Genomic DNA, 17,599 nt, shown 5'->3' on the forward strand with positions numbered 1-17,599 from the left:
GGTTCGAGATGCGGGTGCGAACTTGGGAAGGATGGAAATTATCCGATCATGTCCAAAATAGAGACGAACAGGAAAGCCGACACCCCAAGGCTTTCCACCAACCGAAGCGCGCAGCCGCGGATGGAGGGGGATTGGTCCAGCGGAGTCATCTCGTAACGGATCTTCATAGACTACTATAACTGAAGCTATCCCCAGCTGCTTCGTTGTACGAATGGGAACCATGGCTGGGAGGCGGCTCCCACTCCTTTAGCAAGCTTACTATGAGCCTTAAGAGGCCGTTATGGAGAAGGAGGTGCCGGGTTCGGAGTTTAAAGTAAATAGAGTAGTGGGCCGTCTCGACTCTGATTAGCTGTTTATTTTCACTACCGACAGCGACACACCAAAACGTGGCCTTGGCAAGGTCTTGGCTGCGTGCCGTTTTGATTTAAACAACAGTGGCGCTGCTTTGATTCAGACTCGCTCAGGACAACTTTTAATCTCGGCAGCGACAACCTCATACGCGCGTGTACGTAACAAATGTTTGCCCCGCATTCATGCTCGGTCTAGCCCCAATCTCCTACAAACGTCCGTTCCCTCATGATTCTCATCGATTCTGCGACCTGCCTAAAGGAGCATTAAACCCGTTGACGATCCAATCAGCCATGTTCAATTTGCCTCCTCTTCCCTGCGTAGTGGACTCTGAGAGACTTTGTCAGGAGACTGTCGTGGCACAACATCGTCATCGCTCTCATTCTCTCTCACAACTCTCTTGGCCCCCTGAACTCATCATCACCTCTGCAGCAACCCAACAGAAAACGTTGCCTCCATCACCACCGACTCAGTGAATTTTGAAGTCCTCGTGTCTGAAGGAAACTCACTCAACTCTACATTGCTTCTTCACACTTATCAATCACCCCTAGTCAAAAAACGAGTCATCATACATGAGCCCTCATCACCGTAGCCGAGGGCCTCTTTCATTCCCGACCGCCCTAACAATCGGCGCCGTCATCGTACTCACACTCTACTTCTACTCTCCACTGCAATTCTTCACAATGGCATCTGACTCCTCATCCTTCCTCGACAACCTCGAGGTAAGCCTGTCTCAGTCCGGCACGTCACCCCCGAAAGTCTCAGTGTCCATCAAAAACACACACCCGGACACCCTCGTGACGCTCCTGAAATGGAACTCCCCGCTTGACCCCGCCGTCCTCGGCCTGGGCCAAGTGTCCATCCAACCCGCCGGGGCCTCCGAGCCGATCGAGACCCACGCCATCATGATCAACCGTAAGATGCCGCCTGGCGCCGAGTCGCTCGTGACACTGCGGCCCGGTGAGAGCGCGGATCAGGTTGTTGAGCTTCGCGAGCCAAGAGTACCGGGAGCTGTGTGGGAGGCGGGCAAGGCCAAAGTCGCAATGAAAGGAAGGTGGATGGCTGTCTGGCCTGGCATGACTACGGATGAGGTGTTGCAGAGCCCGGAAAAGTTGACGTCTGTCGGTGCTGGTGCAGGGTCATTGATAGGGGAGTGGGTGACGGAGACTATTGAGGTTGGAAACTAGGCAGTGGACTTCCTTTCCCAGCAGATCTAGAAGCTTCGATCATCTTAGTACAATCTTTTGTTGTCTTCAGTAAATTGCTATCACATCAAATTAAGCTGAGCTGAGAATCCTACATGCGAACCGTTCGGAAAAGGAAAAAAGGCAACTGAAATTCCAGTGGCTAAGATCTTGGAATACTCTTACTTGAGTACCCTTGAAACTATGCAGTAAGTGAGTGGCAACTTCAACCCAGAGTAAGGTACTCGAGATATGTTTAACACTGTAATCCAAATAAATGTAACTCGGTCATGTTTGCTCGGCAGGGGTATGCTCTTTCATGGGCCTCTCTTTCTCGATCCGCCGGTCTGATAAACGTTTGTTCAGAACCTTGAGTCCTGTCTCAAGTGGTCGATACATATGATTGGGATTTGTCAGCCAGTTCAAACTACTTCCCAAGTCACTGTACTCATTTCGGGTGTCCGATGTGAAGAAGAGGGTGATGCACCCTAAGACAGGTTAGTATTCACAATATTTGATGGGAAGATAGGGGTTCAGGCCTGAAAGACTTACCCCACGCAAGCTGACACGAATCCATGGCAATGAAAAGCAGGAACTGGATTAGACGCGCAACAAGAAGCATAGGCAGAACGGTGATGCCTACAACTACATGAACATACTTCCAATTGGTGGAATCCGGGTTTTTCAAGTCCAGGTATGCTACCGAGACCCTCCGAGCGGGAAGATTGATGAAAAGATATACTACCCAAAACCAGAAGTGCCTCGAGAAGCTAGTTTTGTGGTTGCTCTGATGGCTTGTTCCAGAATATTGAGATGTACGGTCCTCTTCAGACGCGCCGCCGTTCTCGGCCTCTTCTTGTTGGTGTGTGGGCGTAATCCGCCCGTCGTCCCCCCGCACCTCACGTCCAGAGCTCAACTTGTTGCTGTAAATCTTGTCGTGCGAGTATTTATGTATCGCCGTCGACACTCTCTTTGCATTACCCAGCGCCACGAATGTGAGGGCTAGCGCAACAGCAGAGCAAATAACCATTGGCTTAAGAACGCCGCTCGGCGGCTCCTCGCTCATGCTGAATATGCTGGCCGCGAAGCCAAGCGGCAGGAACACCACGGTCACGTAGGTGAAGAGTCGGACATTCTCTGCATCGATGACTGAGATATTGTCACGGCTCTGCTGCTGTTCGCTTTTCAGCTGCTCCTTCAGTGACCGCACGTCGTTCCGATGTTTCTGCAAGTCTCTGATGCGGCGGGCTGTTGAACCTTGCATCTTCCCGATGAAGCCGCGGTACTTGCGCTCGTCGTTGCGTGTCCATCGTGGTCGTTCCTGTCCTCTGTCATTTTCGCGCGTCTCCCATTTAGACACGGTTGACAGCACATCTGACAGCTCTTGTTCTATGACCTGAAGAATCTGCTGGTAAAATTGCCACTTGGTGCTCGATGAGAGGTACTCGACACTGTTTAGAGCCGAGAATGAAATGATACCGCGTTTTTCGCCCAGCTCCTGTTTGACCATGTCAAATATATCCTTGGTACTTCTGATAATCTCCTTCAACATTCCGTCAAAGAGATATAGCTCGAGCACTTTTCTTTGCCGCCAGCCTTCCCTGCCCCACGGATGGTTCCCCTTCCATGCCTCACCACTTCGGCCGTGGGTGTACTCTATCACGTAACAGGTCCAATACCGATCGAAGAAATCTCCAGAAAAGCGAAATCCCATGGAGGCTTGTGCCAGCTTCCAATCAGCGTTTCCCGGGAATTCTTCGCAGCTTAACGAGGGGATTCCCGAAGAGGGGCTGTAATTCTTTCTTACCAGGCGATAGAAGCTCAGGTGGAGCTCAGTCTTCCAGGTATTGAGTACCATAGTTGTTTCTTCGAGGAACTTATTCTCGTAGTGGAAATGGCTGTCGAAGAAATCCGATATGGCTGGTCGCTCATCCGGTGGACTGCCAATGTAGCAAATGAGAGCAGTCTCGGCGTCCGCGTGCGACAGCCAAATAAACCTCTTTTTCGCTGCCTCAGCTGTCCGGGTCTGCGATATCAAGTCCCAAAGCATGTCGTTGTTGAAAAAGCTCCCATTGTCGTCGCTCATTGCCCTCTCCTGCTTGCTGAGATTCTTCCGCTTTCGAATATTCACGATCGATACTCGAGGATCTGAGGACTTGAAATGGTGCCGGTGTACGCTTAACCTCAAGGAAACTGCTCTATGAGCTGTATATGGCGAGTGGTTGATGTAATCCTTGGCCGCTTTGGTGACCACGGTGCCTGAATGGGAACTACCTGTTGGTCTTGATAATTCTTTCGCCTCCTCGTGAAAGTCAACGAGAGTTTGTCCACCACCACCCAAAAAGTTTGGGTAATTGTAGAGCCACTCTTCTTCCAAATCAACAATGCTGCTCTGGTCAATGAGGCTGTTGAAAGGGATACTCTTCTTCATGGCCGTTGCCTTGGCCTTTTTAATGCCAGGAGAGAGGCTTTTGGCTTCGACTGGTTCGGCGGTAGGTCCTTGTATTGCAGGTGACCTGTGCTCTTGCCGTTTTGGCTGTTGTGTCATGATATCTGCGACCTCGATGAGTGGGTGTGGTGGTGGTATTTGCGTTGCTGCGGAACCTGGTGGCGACTCAGGATTGTTCTCGGGAGTGTCTTTCAATGTAGAATTGATTTTCCAACAATGCGTCAAAAGAATATAGGGAATTTCGAAACTAGCATGAAAGTAGAAGTCCCGATCCGCCTCACTGACAAACAGCATTGGCTCCTTCGTTGTTCCGTCAAGCTGGCCATAAAAGAGCCCATTTGGACTCGTAGTGCGAAATAGAACATCGAAAGCACTTTTGACCAGGTCTTTTGATGACCTTTTATTGAGGCGCATATTTCTGGTTCCCATCATGATTGCCAGCGCATAGCGAATCGAGTTGTCCCACCCTGTCTCTGAATTTTCGTTGTGATGCAACTGGGCCTCAATCGTGTTGTCCCACACCTCGTCGATCAGTGTTGGTAAGAAGAAGTCCCACTCAATGCCGTAGAATAGTGCGGTGTCGCTAGCATGAAACAAGAATCGCGTCTCTCGAGAAGACCGCGTTGTAGCCAGCATGCGTTTCTTCGACACGTCGTTCTCGACCGTGAAACGCCGGAGGATGTCTCGGTGAATGGTATCAGGGCCAAATTGTCTGAAAAGCTTGTCTTCATCACTGGGAACTTGGTCTCGCCGACTCTTGTCACTGTCTTTCTGTTCCTTCTTGAAATTTTCAAGAGCCTCCCCATGGGCCTCGTCACCGTCGCTCGGGAGGGTCTTCGGGTCGGGGGTTCTCCGCCGGTCATCTTCGATTGCTCTCAATGCTCTCCAGATCCAGACATGTTCATAGAGTCTATACTTACTGCACCCCTCATCTTGTGCATGAGGCCACACATGGGAGTTACGCTTATCAGACTCTTTCAATGTATCGATCCAGTCTTTGTCAACCATCCGAATTACCTGTCGTACCAGTTCCCTGTCGAATTTGGTTTTGTAGACTTTGGAAAAAGCGGCCGCCTTCATGAGTTGGAATGGTGTGTCGGTGAAAGAGTTGCCTGGCATAAATGAAGCGGAACCCGTGTCAAGGGGCATTGTTCGGCCCGTTGCCCAGTAGTTCGCCGCGAAAACGTGGTCTTCCGTTAGGTCAACTTGTGAAAGCCATATCAAGTGGCCACGGCAGACTGAGTCGATCCTAACTCGCAACGGCTCGTAAGGATGGTCAGGGTAGGATTCCTCAATCGCATTCAAATACTTTACAATTTCAAGCAGAAATAAGAATGCAAAGCTAAAGAATTCAGCGTGTGTTAAGCAAAGACAAAAGAAGGCGCCAAAACGACCAAAGGGTTTGATTTTTAACTTACAAACTTGCTGAAGAACACACACGATGTCCTGATACATCGCCACAGGTCAAGGCAACTGCCGCTACCTCCCCCTTCGCCGAATGTTGTTCGATGGGAAGAGCGCACGTCGACAAGATGTGCTCCAGGTTCCGACGGGCAACAAAGTCAATGTGATTCACTGGGCTGTCCGTCGGCAGTCCACTTGGCTGTGTATCGTTGGCCGATGGATTAAATCTCATCCAGCGAGAAAAGAGTCCCCCGGACTTCTCTCCCTCAGTTTGTGTAACGGGCTTATCGTAATCTGTAGGGTGGAAGGCTGTGAACGACGCTGACCGAAGATGCTTGCTGACATCCGCTCGGGCCGGTGACACGAGGAATCCTTCCCATGTGGCACCATCCCTTGGTAGATGAACCATCTTATAGGCCGTGACGATTTCTGTTGTGGCATTCTCCCTCAAAGATAGATTCAATATTTCGGTGTCGTCCAGATCATCCAGGCAGTCAGATTTCCACTTGACTGCCTGACCGTCTCTAAAAACAGACACAACGACCGCGATAGTATCTGAAGGCTCGACGGGTGAACCTTGTAAAGTTTCTGGCGGTTCGACTGGATCACTAGTGTCCGTGTTGATCTGTTCGACCAGAGGTAAGACTGGATCAGGATGAGAAGACTCTGCACCATCCTGGTTGACTTCTTCCTCCTCCATGTCCCGGAGAGGATGAACCAAGCCCCACCCGTAATCATTTGGGCCCAGTGTCTGAATTTGGGATGCCATTCCTAGAGTAGACATTTCCAGATAATTCAAGTCTTGGAGGCGCATGCCCTTCCCAAAGTTGACCGGGACAGCCTTCTCGCCTGCCCCGGTATTCGTGATGAGGCATTGCTGCAAGATTGTCTTCTCATAAACCATCCACTGCGTAGTGAGTTTGAGCCCCAGCGCTTTATCTTTAACCTCATATCGCGGCCATCTGTCGTGAACATAACCTAGAAGTTGGCAATGCTCGAGACTTATGCTGGGAATTCGCAGGCCGTACGAGATACTCTCTCGATGTACATCTTGCCGCAATTCAAGAATTTGGCTAGCTCTGTTGTCCACCCAATATGGCTCCTCGATGTCGAGATGATCTGCCGAAAATACACCGGAATGACCAACGCCCATAAAGCTGCTGAACTGCATCAGATCGCCGTATGCATTGACAGTGGCCGTAACTCCATCATCCCCAAAGGAAGCATAACACTCCGGGTTCCACGCCTTTGACCAGTGACTGATCTCGTCTTCTCTTGGTTGGAATGCTTCAGGCTTCACATCGGGTTCTCCGGGGTTACCTGATCGACATTAGTTGGTAGATTTGGGTAAGATAGCCTGTGCCCACTCACGCTTGATCCAGCTCTGAAATACGTTGCTGTCCTCTTCAGGAACCTTGTACCTCTTCCAAAAGGGCTGCCGCTTCACGCCAGCCGTGCCCGGTATCGATTTTGGACGCTCGCTCTCAGATTGTGACATGTCTGCGTACTGCAAATCAATCGCGACTCGTAGCCTGCTCATTCGGTTGAGCGACTTTGCTTTGAGAGCCTGGGCGGGGCCAAGCCGCACTTATATGCATATTGCCAACCCCGGTTCACTGGTGAGTATCGTAAAATAGAACAAGGGTGTGGACGACATTTCCCAATGGAGTCCTTCCATCCTCGGTAAGTTGGGTGGCTGTATCTTTTGAGTAGCTTGCGCGAATATCAATCACGAGGCTATTTCCGCTCTGAGCTGCTGACTGCATGTCACTTGCGCCACATCACCGGGGTGGAAGGCATGGGTGACGGCAAGGCTGTGGGAAAAGTTGGCAGTTCTGGGAAGGGATTTCCGGTCAGGCCTTTCTCCAGCCCCAAGTTTTGGGATATCGAATGTTTTCTTCCCGTTGGATACTCTTTGAATTTCATGGCTCAATCATTACCATGCAACCTGGACCTCGATGCCATTTGGGGACACGATAGAAGGCTCTTGAATGAGGCCCAGGAAACTCGCAGCAATGACACCATGAGGCTCTTCAAATTGGGTTGAGAAGGCTCTGTGAATAGTCCTGTGAGGGGGGTCGAGTGTAGTCTGATATCACATCTCATGCTGACACTCTTGAAGCTATTAAACAAGGTGCGTCCAATACTACCGAAAGAGATGCTGACGGTAACACAGAGAGTAACAGTAGCCTTGCGGCTTGCGGCTCTGGAAATTCAATTCCCTAAGCACGGCAGAAAGTTTCTCCAGAATGGACGGCACAACACCTCATGGGTGACGGCATGGTTGAAGTCGGGAGTCGAGCCCCATGTGGCCTATAATCTCGAGTAAATGTGCATGCTATCTCTAATCCCTATCTCAAAATTCTACTAAAGGAATAAGAGGCCGTAATTTGACTCATTCTACTACTTTCTAGGTACTTCAACACCAGGCTCAAGCTTTGACGAACCGGGCTTGACGCTTCCTTTCCCTCGAGAAAGCCCGTCGCTTGCGGCGCAGGCATGGTGATTCTCCGAGCTATTTAGAAGAGCCTGCCGTGTCATATTGTTGACACTATGTTGACAGAGAAGAATGACGGAAAATCCGGTCATCCCATGAATGGCGAAGCTCTAGATCGAGGTTTGAATAAGTGACTAACGACACGCTGAACCAGGGAGGCCCTCCTACTATTGAATCATCCGGCTTTCAACTCATATTCCAGGTCCGAATATGCCGCAAAAATTGATAGGAAACTTTGGATGCTTGGAGGGTGTTGGTCTGTCTCGCCCCTGATTGCTCAGGAGAATCGGTGTATACTGCCAGTGTCTGCCATCTCAAATGTCATGATGCCGCTCAAGCACACTGGAATGCGATGATGGGCTTCCGCGGTGCCGAGCATATCGAGGACGTCTCGCCCGTCTTCAGCAATGACGGCTATCTAGAGTTACGCGGCGTTGTGGTGATAAAGAATACTCAACGGTGGTAGCGGTCTGCTCTGTGCTTTTTGGCCGGTTTACACAGACGGAGGCAACAAAAGCATTGACGGGAGAAAGGAGAAACCACTGAATTCTTTTTCAACTTTTTCAGTTCGTCCTTCTGTTAAACGCAGTATATCAGCAAGAACCTATAGCCTCGTGGACATCAGATACTTGTAACGATATCCGATGATTTATGTACCAAAATGACCTCGCATCGCTCAGCCAAACGTTATATCGTACACACCATCATATCAAACAGAAACACATCACTCCTCCTAGACACAACCCCCCAAACACCTCATCCGCCACATACAAAATCAAGGCGGCACCCACCCAAGCTCCTCAATAGGCCACTGAATCCAAAGCCGATGATCCTGATCAAGCACAGCCCACGCCCTCGAAATCAAATGCGTAGCCCACCCCTGCAGCCACCACTCATTCTCCAACCTCTTCAACAAGATACAAAAATGCGAAAAAATCGCAACAGCCTCCTGCGTATGCCCAGGACTCTTCAGCAGCGGCAAAAAGTCCTCCGCCATCAGGTACTTCCACACAAACGCGTCCGTGATATCCATCCCCCGCCCGCCATCCCACAAGAACACGCTCAGCGTCCGCCGTAGCTCGTCAATGGCGCGGTTGTAGACTGGCAACAAGGCGGCGTCGGCGCAGGTCTTGTTGACGAGGCGTTGGAGGTCTGCAAGGAGGTCGGATTGGATCTTGGACTCGTCGCGCATGTGCATGTAGCGCTCGCGGCCGTGGTTGAACATTGGTGTGAGGGGACCGGCGTAGGTGTGCGGGTCAAGTTCTTTGAGGAGGGAGCGGGTGCCGCGGAGGAGGAAGAGCCAGTCTGGGAAGGAGGACTCGCCCATGATGAGGGAGTCTGAGGATTTGCGTGGGCAGGCGAGGGCTTTGTTTGGGGGATGTTAGTCCTGATTTCTATACCTCTATTCGTAGAAGGGGGTAAAAGGGGGATTCGTGACAAAAACATACCAAAAAAGATAGTCAACACCGAAAACAGATACAACTTTTCACAATTCTCCCCGTCCAGAGCACCCATCAACCCCATGGCCGTCCGGCTCGCCATCTGGTGATACGTCAAGGCCCGACTAATAAAGAAATCCCGCCTCTCGGGCCTGTTGTGCGCGAGGTGCAGCGCCGACACGCTCAGCAGCGCCCTCATGACGTAGTCGCACTCGAGCGCCAGCCGGACGACGGGCACCTTCCACATCTGCCGCACCACGGGGTCCGTCGAGAGCGTGTTGAAGGCGAAGGTGGTAAAGTTGTGCATGAGTTCCAGGTCGATTAGGTTGAGGGAGAGGTCGTCGATGCCACCGCCTCCGCCTCCGTTGCCGAGGCCGAGACCGCCGATGCCGCCGCCGTTGATGAGTCCCGGGGTCGGTATACTGCCTGGCGAGCGCGGGAGTGATGAGGCGGAGGAGTGCCGTTGGGACTGGAGAAAGTCGCAGGGGACGGCGTGTTTGATGCAATTCCTGCATGAGGGTTTGTGTTCGTCGCACTGTGGGGCGGGGTGTGTTTGTTAGTTTGTCTAGTCAATGGGAGCTTCCCTTTTCTGGTGTAACAGGAAGGGACCGAGTGAGAGGGTATGGAGAAGAAATTTCGACAACACATGAGATTGAGGGGCATGGAATGAGATGTGATGGTGGCATGAGTGAGAGAGTGTAAGAACGGAATGGGGGGTGTATGTCACACTTCATAGGAGACACCCGCTCTCAGCACCAAACTAAGAACCTCTCGTAGCAGATGACTTGCAATACAATAATGAGATCAAAACTCACCTTAATCTTCCGATTCTTACACGTCCTGCACCCTGTCCTCGACTTGGGATGCGACCGCCTCGAAACAACAGTCGCGCCGGTATTCGCCGTAACGGCACCAGTAGTAGTACCAGGCGTGCTCCCCCTCCCAGCCCCAGCACCAGAGGCCGAAGCCGAGGCCGTCGTACTCGTCGTAGATGAACCACCACCGGCACTACTGCTCGCCGCAGAAATACTCCCCAACGGCATCGCAACGCTAGGCGACTTGGTGGCAGCAGCAACACCGACACCGACACCGCTACCGCTGTGAGGCGTCGTCACCGTAGCCGTCGGCGTCGAACCCGGCGCCGAGGACGAGCTGCCGGACCCATCCATCGGGCTATCCATGCCGGGTCAAGGAAAACACGGCACTCCCACTCACAGGTCACACCCAGCCAACCAACCAACCAACCAACCAACCAACCAAGCCGGCCAGCCAGCAGTCCCCCCTTGGACGCTTAGGCCGCCGCCCCAGAGTAGGTAAGCAGAGGAGGAAAAAAAGGAGGGGCCTTAATAACCCGCAAGTTTTGGTACGGTCGTAGGAATGATTGATCAGCGGGCGGGCGCGCGCGGCGATGACGGAACCAACGGTCGAAATGCAAGATATGACCGAAGCCTACGCAAATTCGGCAAAGACTGGCTCGGAGGGGCGGATTGAGAGGGAAAAACAAAGGTGGCATGAAAGGAAGAGGAAACCAGGTCGAGAGACGTGGTTGGCGGCGGCCTCGTTCTTTTCGGATGCAAGGGCTACAGGGTTCCGAATACGAGAACGTCGTCGAGGTGCGGTTTCGTATGTAAGAAGAGCGGGGATTGGCTTAGCCCGTGCGTGCCGAAAGTCTTCTCTGCTGCTATAAAGAGGTCGACGTTTCCGTCTGTGTTCTGGACGTGAAGACAATAGAACATAAAGCTTCTGCCTTAGTAATAGGCAATAGAAGCGCTCGTCTCAGCGCAGCCTCATACACTCTCCGATCATAGAGAGGGCCTTTGATTCGATGGCTGGGTTCGATCGAACTTGTCGGATTTCACGTCAAGAATTGCAACATCCGTTGATCCATTCCATTGAGACTATCTATCAGCGCTGTCTGGCTCGCCTTCTACTCATGCTTTCTGTTGAGACCCAGGCAACACGCTTGTCTCCTTGGCCCCTCATCTCTTCCGTTGCCTCTCCCCAATGTGAGTCACCGAGATGTCGCGGGCCGTACCTTTCCTCTAAATTACCATTCTTCCCCTGCGGTGACTAAACAACTATGCAATGTGACCGAGACCATTAGCAAAAAGATTCCCATGCCGCCGCCATGATGGGATGAACGAAGCATTTTCTCGTCCCGCGTAAGTCAGAAGGGGTGTCAAGGATATCCGCGTCGATTGAATTTGGAAGTTTCATGAGTACGTCGTGTGAATGGTTGATGAGGAGTAGGGAACTCGTTCGAAAGGATCGAACGTGATGTCTCTTTGCTTGCTTTCGCGCACGTCGGGAGTGGTTGCACGATACCGCCGGTTCCGAAAATAACGCCACTAATCGCCAGAGGCTTCCATCAACACCTCAGCGCCGATCGTTGCACTACACCGTGCTATGCTCGCCAGCCTATTTGGCGTGCTTCTTGAAGGCGAGAAGCTCAGACAGGCTGCCCAGCGGGCATCCGTGCTTGAGGAAGTCGTGCTGAAGAAGCTCGTCGGCAGAGGCTCTGCTCTTGACGTCTACGCACAAGCAGACCGACAGGAAAGCCTTGAGCTCCTTGCTCAGCTTCTCGGGCTTCTTGAGGCGCGGGGTACCGTTGGTGGCGATCAGGTAAAGAGCCTTGAGGGGCTCCTCGTTCAGGTACGGCGGCTCAGACTCAATCATCTCAATCGCCATGATACCCAGAGACCAGATATCAACCTTGGGACCGTACTCCTTTTGCTTGACAACCTCGGGGGCCATCCAGTAGGGCGTTCCAACCATGGTCGCACGCTTCGACTTGGTTTCAGTGAGCTTGGCGCAGAAACCGAAATCGGCTATGGACTTGGTCAGTAGCTGCGCAGCGACGGGCATTACGATTCACTTACTAATCTTGACGTTGCCACGAGCGTCCAGAAGAACGTTGTCACTCTTGATATCGCGGTGAATAATGTTTTGGGAGTGGAGATGTTGCAGACCACGGCATGTCTAGGTCGTGTTAGCATTGTCTCGCTGGTTTTCAATTCTTAGTAAGTCTCTTACCTCCAAGCAAATTGTGGAAATCTGCTCCTCAGTGATGCTCGGGTTGTTATCAATCACATCCGTCAGAGCGCCACCCTCCATGTACTCCATGACAACCCAGAGCTCGGAGTTGTTGTTTCGCAAGAAGGCGTCCAAGAAGTTGACAATGTTGCGATGCCTGCTGTCCTTCATAACCATGATCTCATTCACAATCAGCTCTTTCCTGGGCTGGTGAGCAAGGTCCATCTGCTTAATGGCAACTTGAGCCTTGATACCCTGAGCACGTAGAACATCGCGAGCGATAGGCGAAACAGCTGTTTCCTTGACCTTGGCAACGTAGACTGAACCCGAAGCACCCTGTCCAATCTTCTTTTGCTTGGAGTAGGAAAGGTTGGGGTCGTCCTTGGATACGGCCTCCTTGAGCTTGGCCATAACCTCGGTTTCGGACATGGTAGACATGCGCACATCCTGCTTGCGTTCTTGCGCAGGTGGCTTGGCAGTGAGAGCTGCCTCGGCGGCCTTGACGCCGTCGCTTTGAGGGGCAGCCGGCTGAGCCTTGGACACGTTCAAAGGCTTGACAGGAGCGGGCAGGCGAGATGGTGGCGGAGCCTGAGCCTGAGGGGGTTGCCTCTGCTGCTGGGGGCTGCCGTTGGGGTACCGTTGCTGCTGGCTCGAGGGCTGATCTTGCCGGGGCATGCGCTGAGCTTGGTTTGGATCCCGCATGGAGCTTGAGCTCTGTTGCGAAGCCATCGGCGGGCGGCTTGGTGTGCCCGCGGTGGTGGGCGGCGATGGTGCCGGACGCTGCGCACGAAGGCCGTTGACCTGCTGCTGCTGTGACGGCTTTGGTGCCGGGGGAGCTGCCCTCGAAGGGTTGTATCTGTCTGTTTGTGGGATGGAAGAGCTGCCGCCGTACCCACCAATCTCTTGCTGAGCCATGGGCGTCTTGGTTTTGGGGATGGAAGCGTTGAATACTTCCAGGTCGCGCCGGTTCTGCTCCTCGATCTCTCTGTCCCGGGCGCGCTGCGCCTCCAGCTGCTTCATGCGCTGCTCCTCGCGAGGATCCGGCTGGTAGTTGGGAGCCATACCCTGCATTTGCTGGCGCTGCTGCTGCTGCTCTGTGGGCGAAGGCCGGCGCTGTTGGCCTTGTGATGAGGGTTGTGTATTGTAGCTGGGTTGACGCTGGGCCTGAGAAGGCGGCATAGGCCTAGGCGGCGCAACTCCCGCACCACCGCCGCCATAACCAAGCTGCTTGTTCTGTTGGCTGCTGGCGGGGGGCGTAGGGGTGAGGCTGGAGTATTGCTGGGGGTTCTCGGCGCGCTTGGTCAGGTCGGAGTAGAAGTCGAGTACTTCAAAGACAGCCTGGGGGTTGCGCTCGTAATCCTCCTTTGTGATGGCGGAGGAGTTGAGCAGCTTCGACCATTCGGGTGGCAAGCCGACAAACTCGCCAGTCTGGGGGTCGAAACCAACGTGGACGGCGTGGGAGAAGTTGGTGGGGTTGCTGACACCGCCCATTCCAGGGCAGGCGCCGTAAATGAGGTCAATCCATTCGTACAAGTCGTCGTCACTCTTGACACGAATTTGCAGCGTCTTGGTCTGGCCATCGTCCTCGCCAGGGCTGTTTGACGACCCGCTGGGGTTTCTCTTAATTTCGAAAATGGTGCCAGCGGCCTCGACTCGGCCGACGTTGACAACATCTTTCAGGAAGAGGGTATACGAGACCTTGCCACCCTCGGTCTTGTGGAAGTCGAGCGACTCTTTTCGCAGGATGAGGTATTTCTGCTTCCACGGGTTGATAAAGTTCTTGGACTCCTTCACAGAAGCCCAACCCTCCTTCTTGACAGCGACGCCTCCCATGCCATCGTTCTGGTTGCTCTGCTGGCGGGCGATGGGGAGGGAGATTGTGGAGCCGGTGTAGGTCGAAGTCGCCGTGCTCCGGATAGGAGAAATAGCCATGTTGGCCATGCTGCCGGGTAGGGTATTGCTTGGAGTGAGGGCGAGACGAGGTCGATCGGTGGGTGGTCGTGGCGCCGGGCCTGGGTTCATGAACTGGCCGGACGAGTACACACTGCGTTCGTTAGCCATGATTGCTGCGCAGCGTGGGCGACGGCGGCGGGCGGCGAGGTCTGCATGCGACGAAGAAGTGGGAAAGGAATGAGAGAGCCGAGGTGGTGGTGGCGGCAATCAAACAACGACGAAGAGCAGCAGAAGGGGCGTCGTCGATTGAATGAAGATGATGCTGATCGGGAAAAGGGGGACTTTTTTGCCGGGAAACAAGGCAGTGGACGGGATAGAAGAGGAGAATAAGATGTGGAATGGGCAGGACAGCGCAATTAGGAGGCTGTTGGCGGTTGACAATCGGTGAGGTGCGCCATGACAGATCGAGACGAAATGAACCCCACTTCTAGCCTCGCTGAAGGAGTCGAGTCGCAGCGCTGGGGGGACAGAGAAGAGTAGGTACTGCGCAGCGCAGTGTGTGTGTGTTGGCTGATTGATGCACATGCACGTACAGAGTAGGTACACACACACCACACACCGTACGTTTATCCGTACACACAAGGGAACAACACACTTGGATTGCTTGTGCTCGTGCTTGTGTGCTTGAGCTGCTAAGGTGAGGAAGAAAGGTATTGTTGCTGCAGGGCAACTCGCTGGTACTGCTCGTGCAGCTTCTGCTTCCTTCTACCGCTTACCGCAGCCGCCGCTTGCTGCGAATTGCCTTGCAGAGGGCTAAATTGCGGGTGCAGACTGCAGTAGTGGAGGGTGGAGGAAGGAGGGGGGGGATGAGGTGGATGGATAAGTGTGAGTTAGGATGGGCCGGATGGGGAATATGCGTGTGCGGTGCAGACAAGACGCATTAGGCAGGAAAAGACAGGCTGGACCAAGGAAGCAAGTAACAGGTAGTACATACAATGCAGGGCTAGACCACGAGGATCAAGAGAAACGAGGGAGAACACGTATCGATGGGATGGCGACGATGGACGACAACGACGATGAAAGAAGCCGGAGAATCCAAGCAAGACCAAGCAAGGCAAGGAGAGAAGCAGTTGCAGAAGCAGAAGCAGAGTGGGAGAGCGAGAGGGAGAGAGAGAGAGAGAGAGAGAGGGAGATGCTTACCGATTCTGCGTCGCCATTTCTCTCTCACACACACTGGACAAACAAACACTTCCTCGGTCTCTCTCTTCTTTCTTCCGTCCGGGACGGGGCAGGGAAAAGGGTAGAGGGATTACAGTTTTAATAAGAGGCGAGTGTTTCTGTGGCTGTCCTCGGATGCGAGCCCCCGGGCAATGGCTTAAGGTATGGAACACGCGATGTTTCGTAGATTTGGGCGGCACTCTGTACGGAGTACTCGTGCGGCGTGCCTCCTGGCAGTGTGAGCCTGTGAGTGTGAGGTGCTCCGCTCCTCTGCTTGAGGTTGCTTGTCTCTGCTGCCGCCGCAGTGGGCTGTCGACTGTCGATTGTGGATAACGGGTTCAAAGTTGCAGGCCAAGGCTCCTCCTGGTTGGGCTGGCTTTGCGTTTGGGTTTGGCTGCTGGTTCGGACGTCCAGCAAGCAACCTGGGTTGTTACCGGGTATCTCTTGGAATGAGAGGAAGCAACAGGGGCATGTAACTGAGTAGACTCTCACTCGGGAAGTAAGGTACGGAGTACTCTGTGGAGTATCCGCAGGTATTCGTAGTGGTACCGTACCAGGTATCCTGTCCGCCCGTGCCCCCTGGCAGAAGAAAAGCTGTCGGGCTTCCAGAAGTTTTGCAAAAGAGTTTCGTGAATCGTACGGATATCCAACAATGGAGTCTGCTGTCTCGTATGCCGTGATGAGTGGGATATTGCTCTGCCAGCGAGATTGCAAAGGGCAGAGGAGACGGGTGAAAGAAAGGAGGCAGCGAGCAAGCGAGCAAACAAGAGAGATTCAAGGACTCGAGAGTCGAGCCGGATGGGGGTGAGATTTCCGTTTCGAGGCCGGGTGGTTTTAGGAGGGGGTGGGCGGAATCCGTTGGTCGAAGAGAGAAGCTGGGATTGGCTCCTGCTCTGCTTCCTGGCTCCGGCTCTGGCTCTGGCGGGTATGGGGCACCACGCCCTGGACGCACCCTTCTTTGTCACGGTCGATCAGCCGAAAGGAGGGAGGGGGAGGGGAGCTGGGTGTCCCGTCGAGTGTACGGAGTATTGGCGGTTGTGAAGTGCTACTGGGAGTGAATGGGAGTGTTAGCAGACCAAAGACAGGTAGGTACTCGCGAGATGATTTGTCTCACGTTCAAGAGACGATCTAGGTATATCTGCTTCGTTTTCAACCTCGATATCTTTGACCTTGGCAAAGACGAATGGACATTGACGACTGTAGGGAAGTAGACCTGCGTATCCGACTATGGTATCCGTAGGTATTCGAACAAGCAAGGTATGTACGGAGTACTGTGGTAAGGTAGACCGGGGGTCGGGCAGGCTGGAAAGGCCAAGGCTTGATGCGTCGATGCTATTCGGGGAAACGACGTAGGGCGTCAAGGGGTCCTTTTTGTGAATCGAATCGTCCCCGTGTCTGTCTCGGTCTATTTTCATCAGGCGCCGAGGCAGCACTGACTGTCGAATCTGGTCTATCGGGCCTGACGGATATACGTAGTACAGGCGCGAAGATGATGTATCAGTTGGAAAGAGTCAGTCGTGGATTTCGGCTGTCTGCTGTGTCTCCGCAGTTCACGGTAGAGTTTGCAGATGCGGAAATGAGAAGAGGGTCAGCGGCAGGAAGACTAGGAGAATTACTAAGTGCCTTTCTTCAAGTATCCGTCCCTTCCATGTTAAGAAATCTTCCTGCTCCAGTCGGGTAAGATGGTTACGGATACCGCCTTCCCTCGATTCTCTCAAGCTGCACGTTACCTACCTACCTATGGAAGGTACTGTGGTAAGGTAGGTACCTATTCTGCAGCAGGACCTCTGGCAGGTGCCTGTCCGACCTCTCCTTCCCATCCCACACATCAAACCTCAACTAGCGCCAGACATCTTTGGGGAGGAGGGGAAGGAGCCAGGGGTCGATGTACCTCAACCTTAGTACAAGTGTCGAAAAGAAGGAACGACCAACTTCCCAAGCTGCCTACCTCAAGTTGCATATGCCATAAGGTACGCAGACCTTAGGTACTTTAAACTACCTAGTAGAGGGAAGGCAGACCTTAGACTTCCCGTGTGCGTTGACGAATGAGGAGACGATGCAGCACGTCGGGTCATAAGGTAGTCACGTTGGTGGGGAAGGTACCTAAGAAGGGGCCCAAGGGGCTACCGACCAC

The 17,599-nt window shown here is 53.2% G+C and overlaps 4 protein-coding genes across 4 annotated transcripts; 1 reads left to right on the top strand and 3 right to left on the bottom strand.

Moving 5' to 3' along the window:
- Positions 1–474: 474 nt before the first annotated feature.
- Positions 475–1,650, top strand: BDP55DRAFT_666777 (uncharacterized protein). Its single transcript, XM_060575120.1, has one exon. It carries the CDS (start codon positions 921–923, stop codon positions 1,533–1,535), a length of 615 nt encoding a protein of 204 aa, XP_060428536.1. The 5' UTR covers positions 475–920; the 3' UTR covers positions 1,536–1,650.
- Position 1,651: 1 nt separating this feature from the next.
- On the bottom strand, positions 1,652–7,109 carry BDP55DRAFT_666780 (uncharacterized protein). The gene is made up of 3 exons (XM_060575121.1): positions 6,757–7,109; positions 5,400–6,705; positions 1,652–5,323 (listed from the first exon to the last, which is right to left on the bottom strand). The coding sequence occupies exons 1-3, from the start codon at positions 6,923–6,925 to the stop codon at positions 2,038–2,040; spliced, it is 4,761 nt and encodes a 1,586-aa protein (XP_060428537.1). The 5' UTR covers positions 6,926–7,109; the 3' UTR covers positions 1,652–2,037.
- Positions 7,110–8,657: 1,548 nt separating this feature from the next.
- On the bottom strand, positions 8,658–10,364 carry BDP55DRAFT_554196 (uncharacterized protein; the record flags this gene model as incomplete). The annotated part of the gene is made up of 3 exons (XM_060569372.1): positions 8,658–9,247; positions 9,331–9,856; positions 10,137–10,364. 3 exons carry the CDS (start codon positions 10,362–10,364, stop codon positions 8,658–8,660), a joined length of 1,344 nt encoding a protein of 447 aa, XP_060428538.1.
- Positions 10,365–11,739: 1,375 nt separating this feature from the next.
- BDP55DRAFT_632981 (kinase-like domain-containing protein) lies at positions 11,740–14,415 on the bottom strand (the record flags this gene model as incomplete). Its single annotated transcript, XM_060572492.1, has 3 exons — positions 11,740–12,149; positions 12,201–12,300; positions 12,355–14,415. 3 exons carry the CDS (start codon positions 14,413–14,415, stop codon positions 11,740–11,742), a joined length of 2,571 nt encoding a protein of 856 aa, XP_060428539.1.
- Positions 14,416–17,599: the final 3,184 nt, after the last annotated feature.

The sequence above is a fragment of the Colletotrichum godetiae genome (assembly GCF_030913485.1).
Source record: "Colletotrichum godetiae strain CBS 193.32 chromosome Unknown BDP55scaffold_25, whole genome shotgun sequence".
Lineage (NCBI taxonomy): Eukaryota > Fungi > Ascomycota > Sordariomycetes > Glomerellales > Glomerellaceae > Colletotrichum > Colletotrichum godetiae.

Excerpts from the sequence above, each read along its gene's own strand:
- BDP55DRAFT_666780 (XM_060575121.1), bottom strand. The coding sequence starts at position 6,925 with ATGAGCAGGCTACGAGTCGCGATTGATTTGCAGTACGCAGACATGTCA. Across the intron at positions 6,706-6,756 it reads ATTTCAGAGCTGGATCAAGC|GTAACCCCGGAGAACCCGAT; the intron begins GTGAGTGGGCAC and ends AATGTCGATCAG. Across the intron at positions 5,324-5,399 it reads GTGTGTTCTTCAGCAAGTTT|CTTTGCATTCTTATTTCTGC; the intron begins GTAAGTTAAAAA and ends TGAATTCTTTAG.
- BDP55DRAFT_666777 (XM_060575120.1), top strand. The coding sequence starts at position 921 with ATGAGCCCTCATCACCGTAGCCGAGGGCCTCTTTCATTCCCGACCGCC.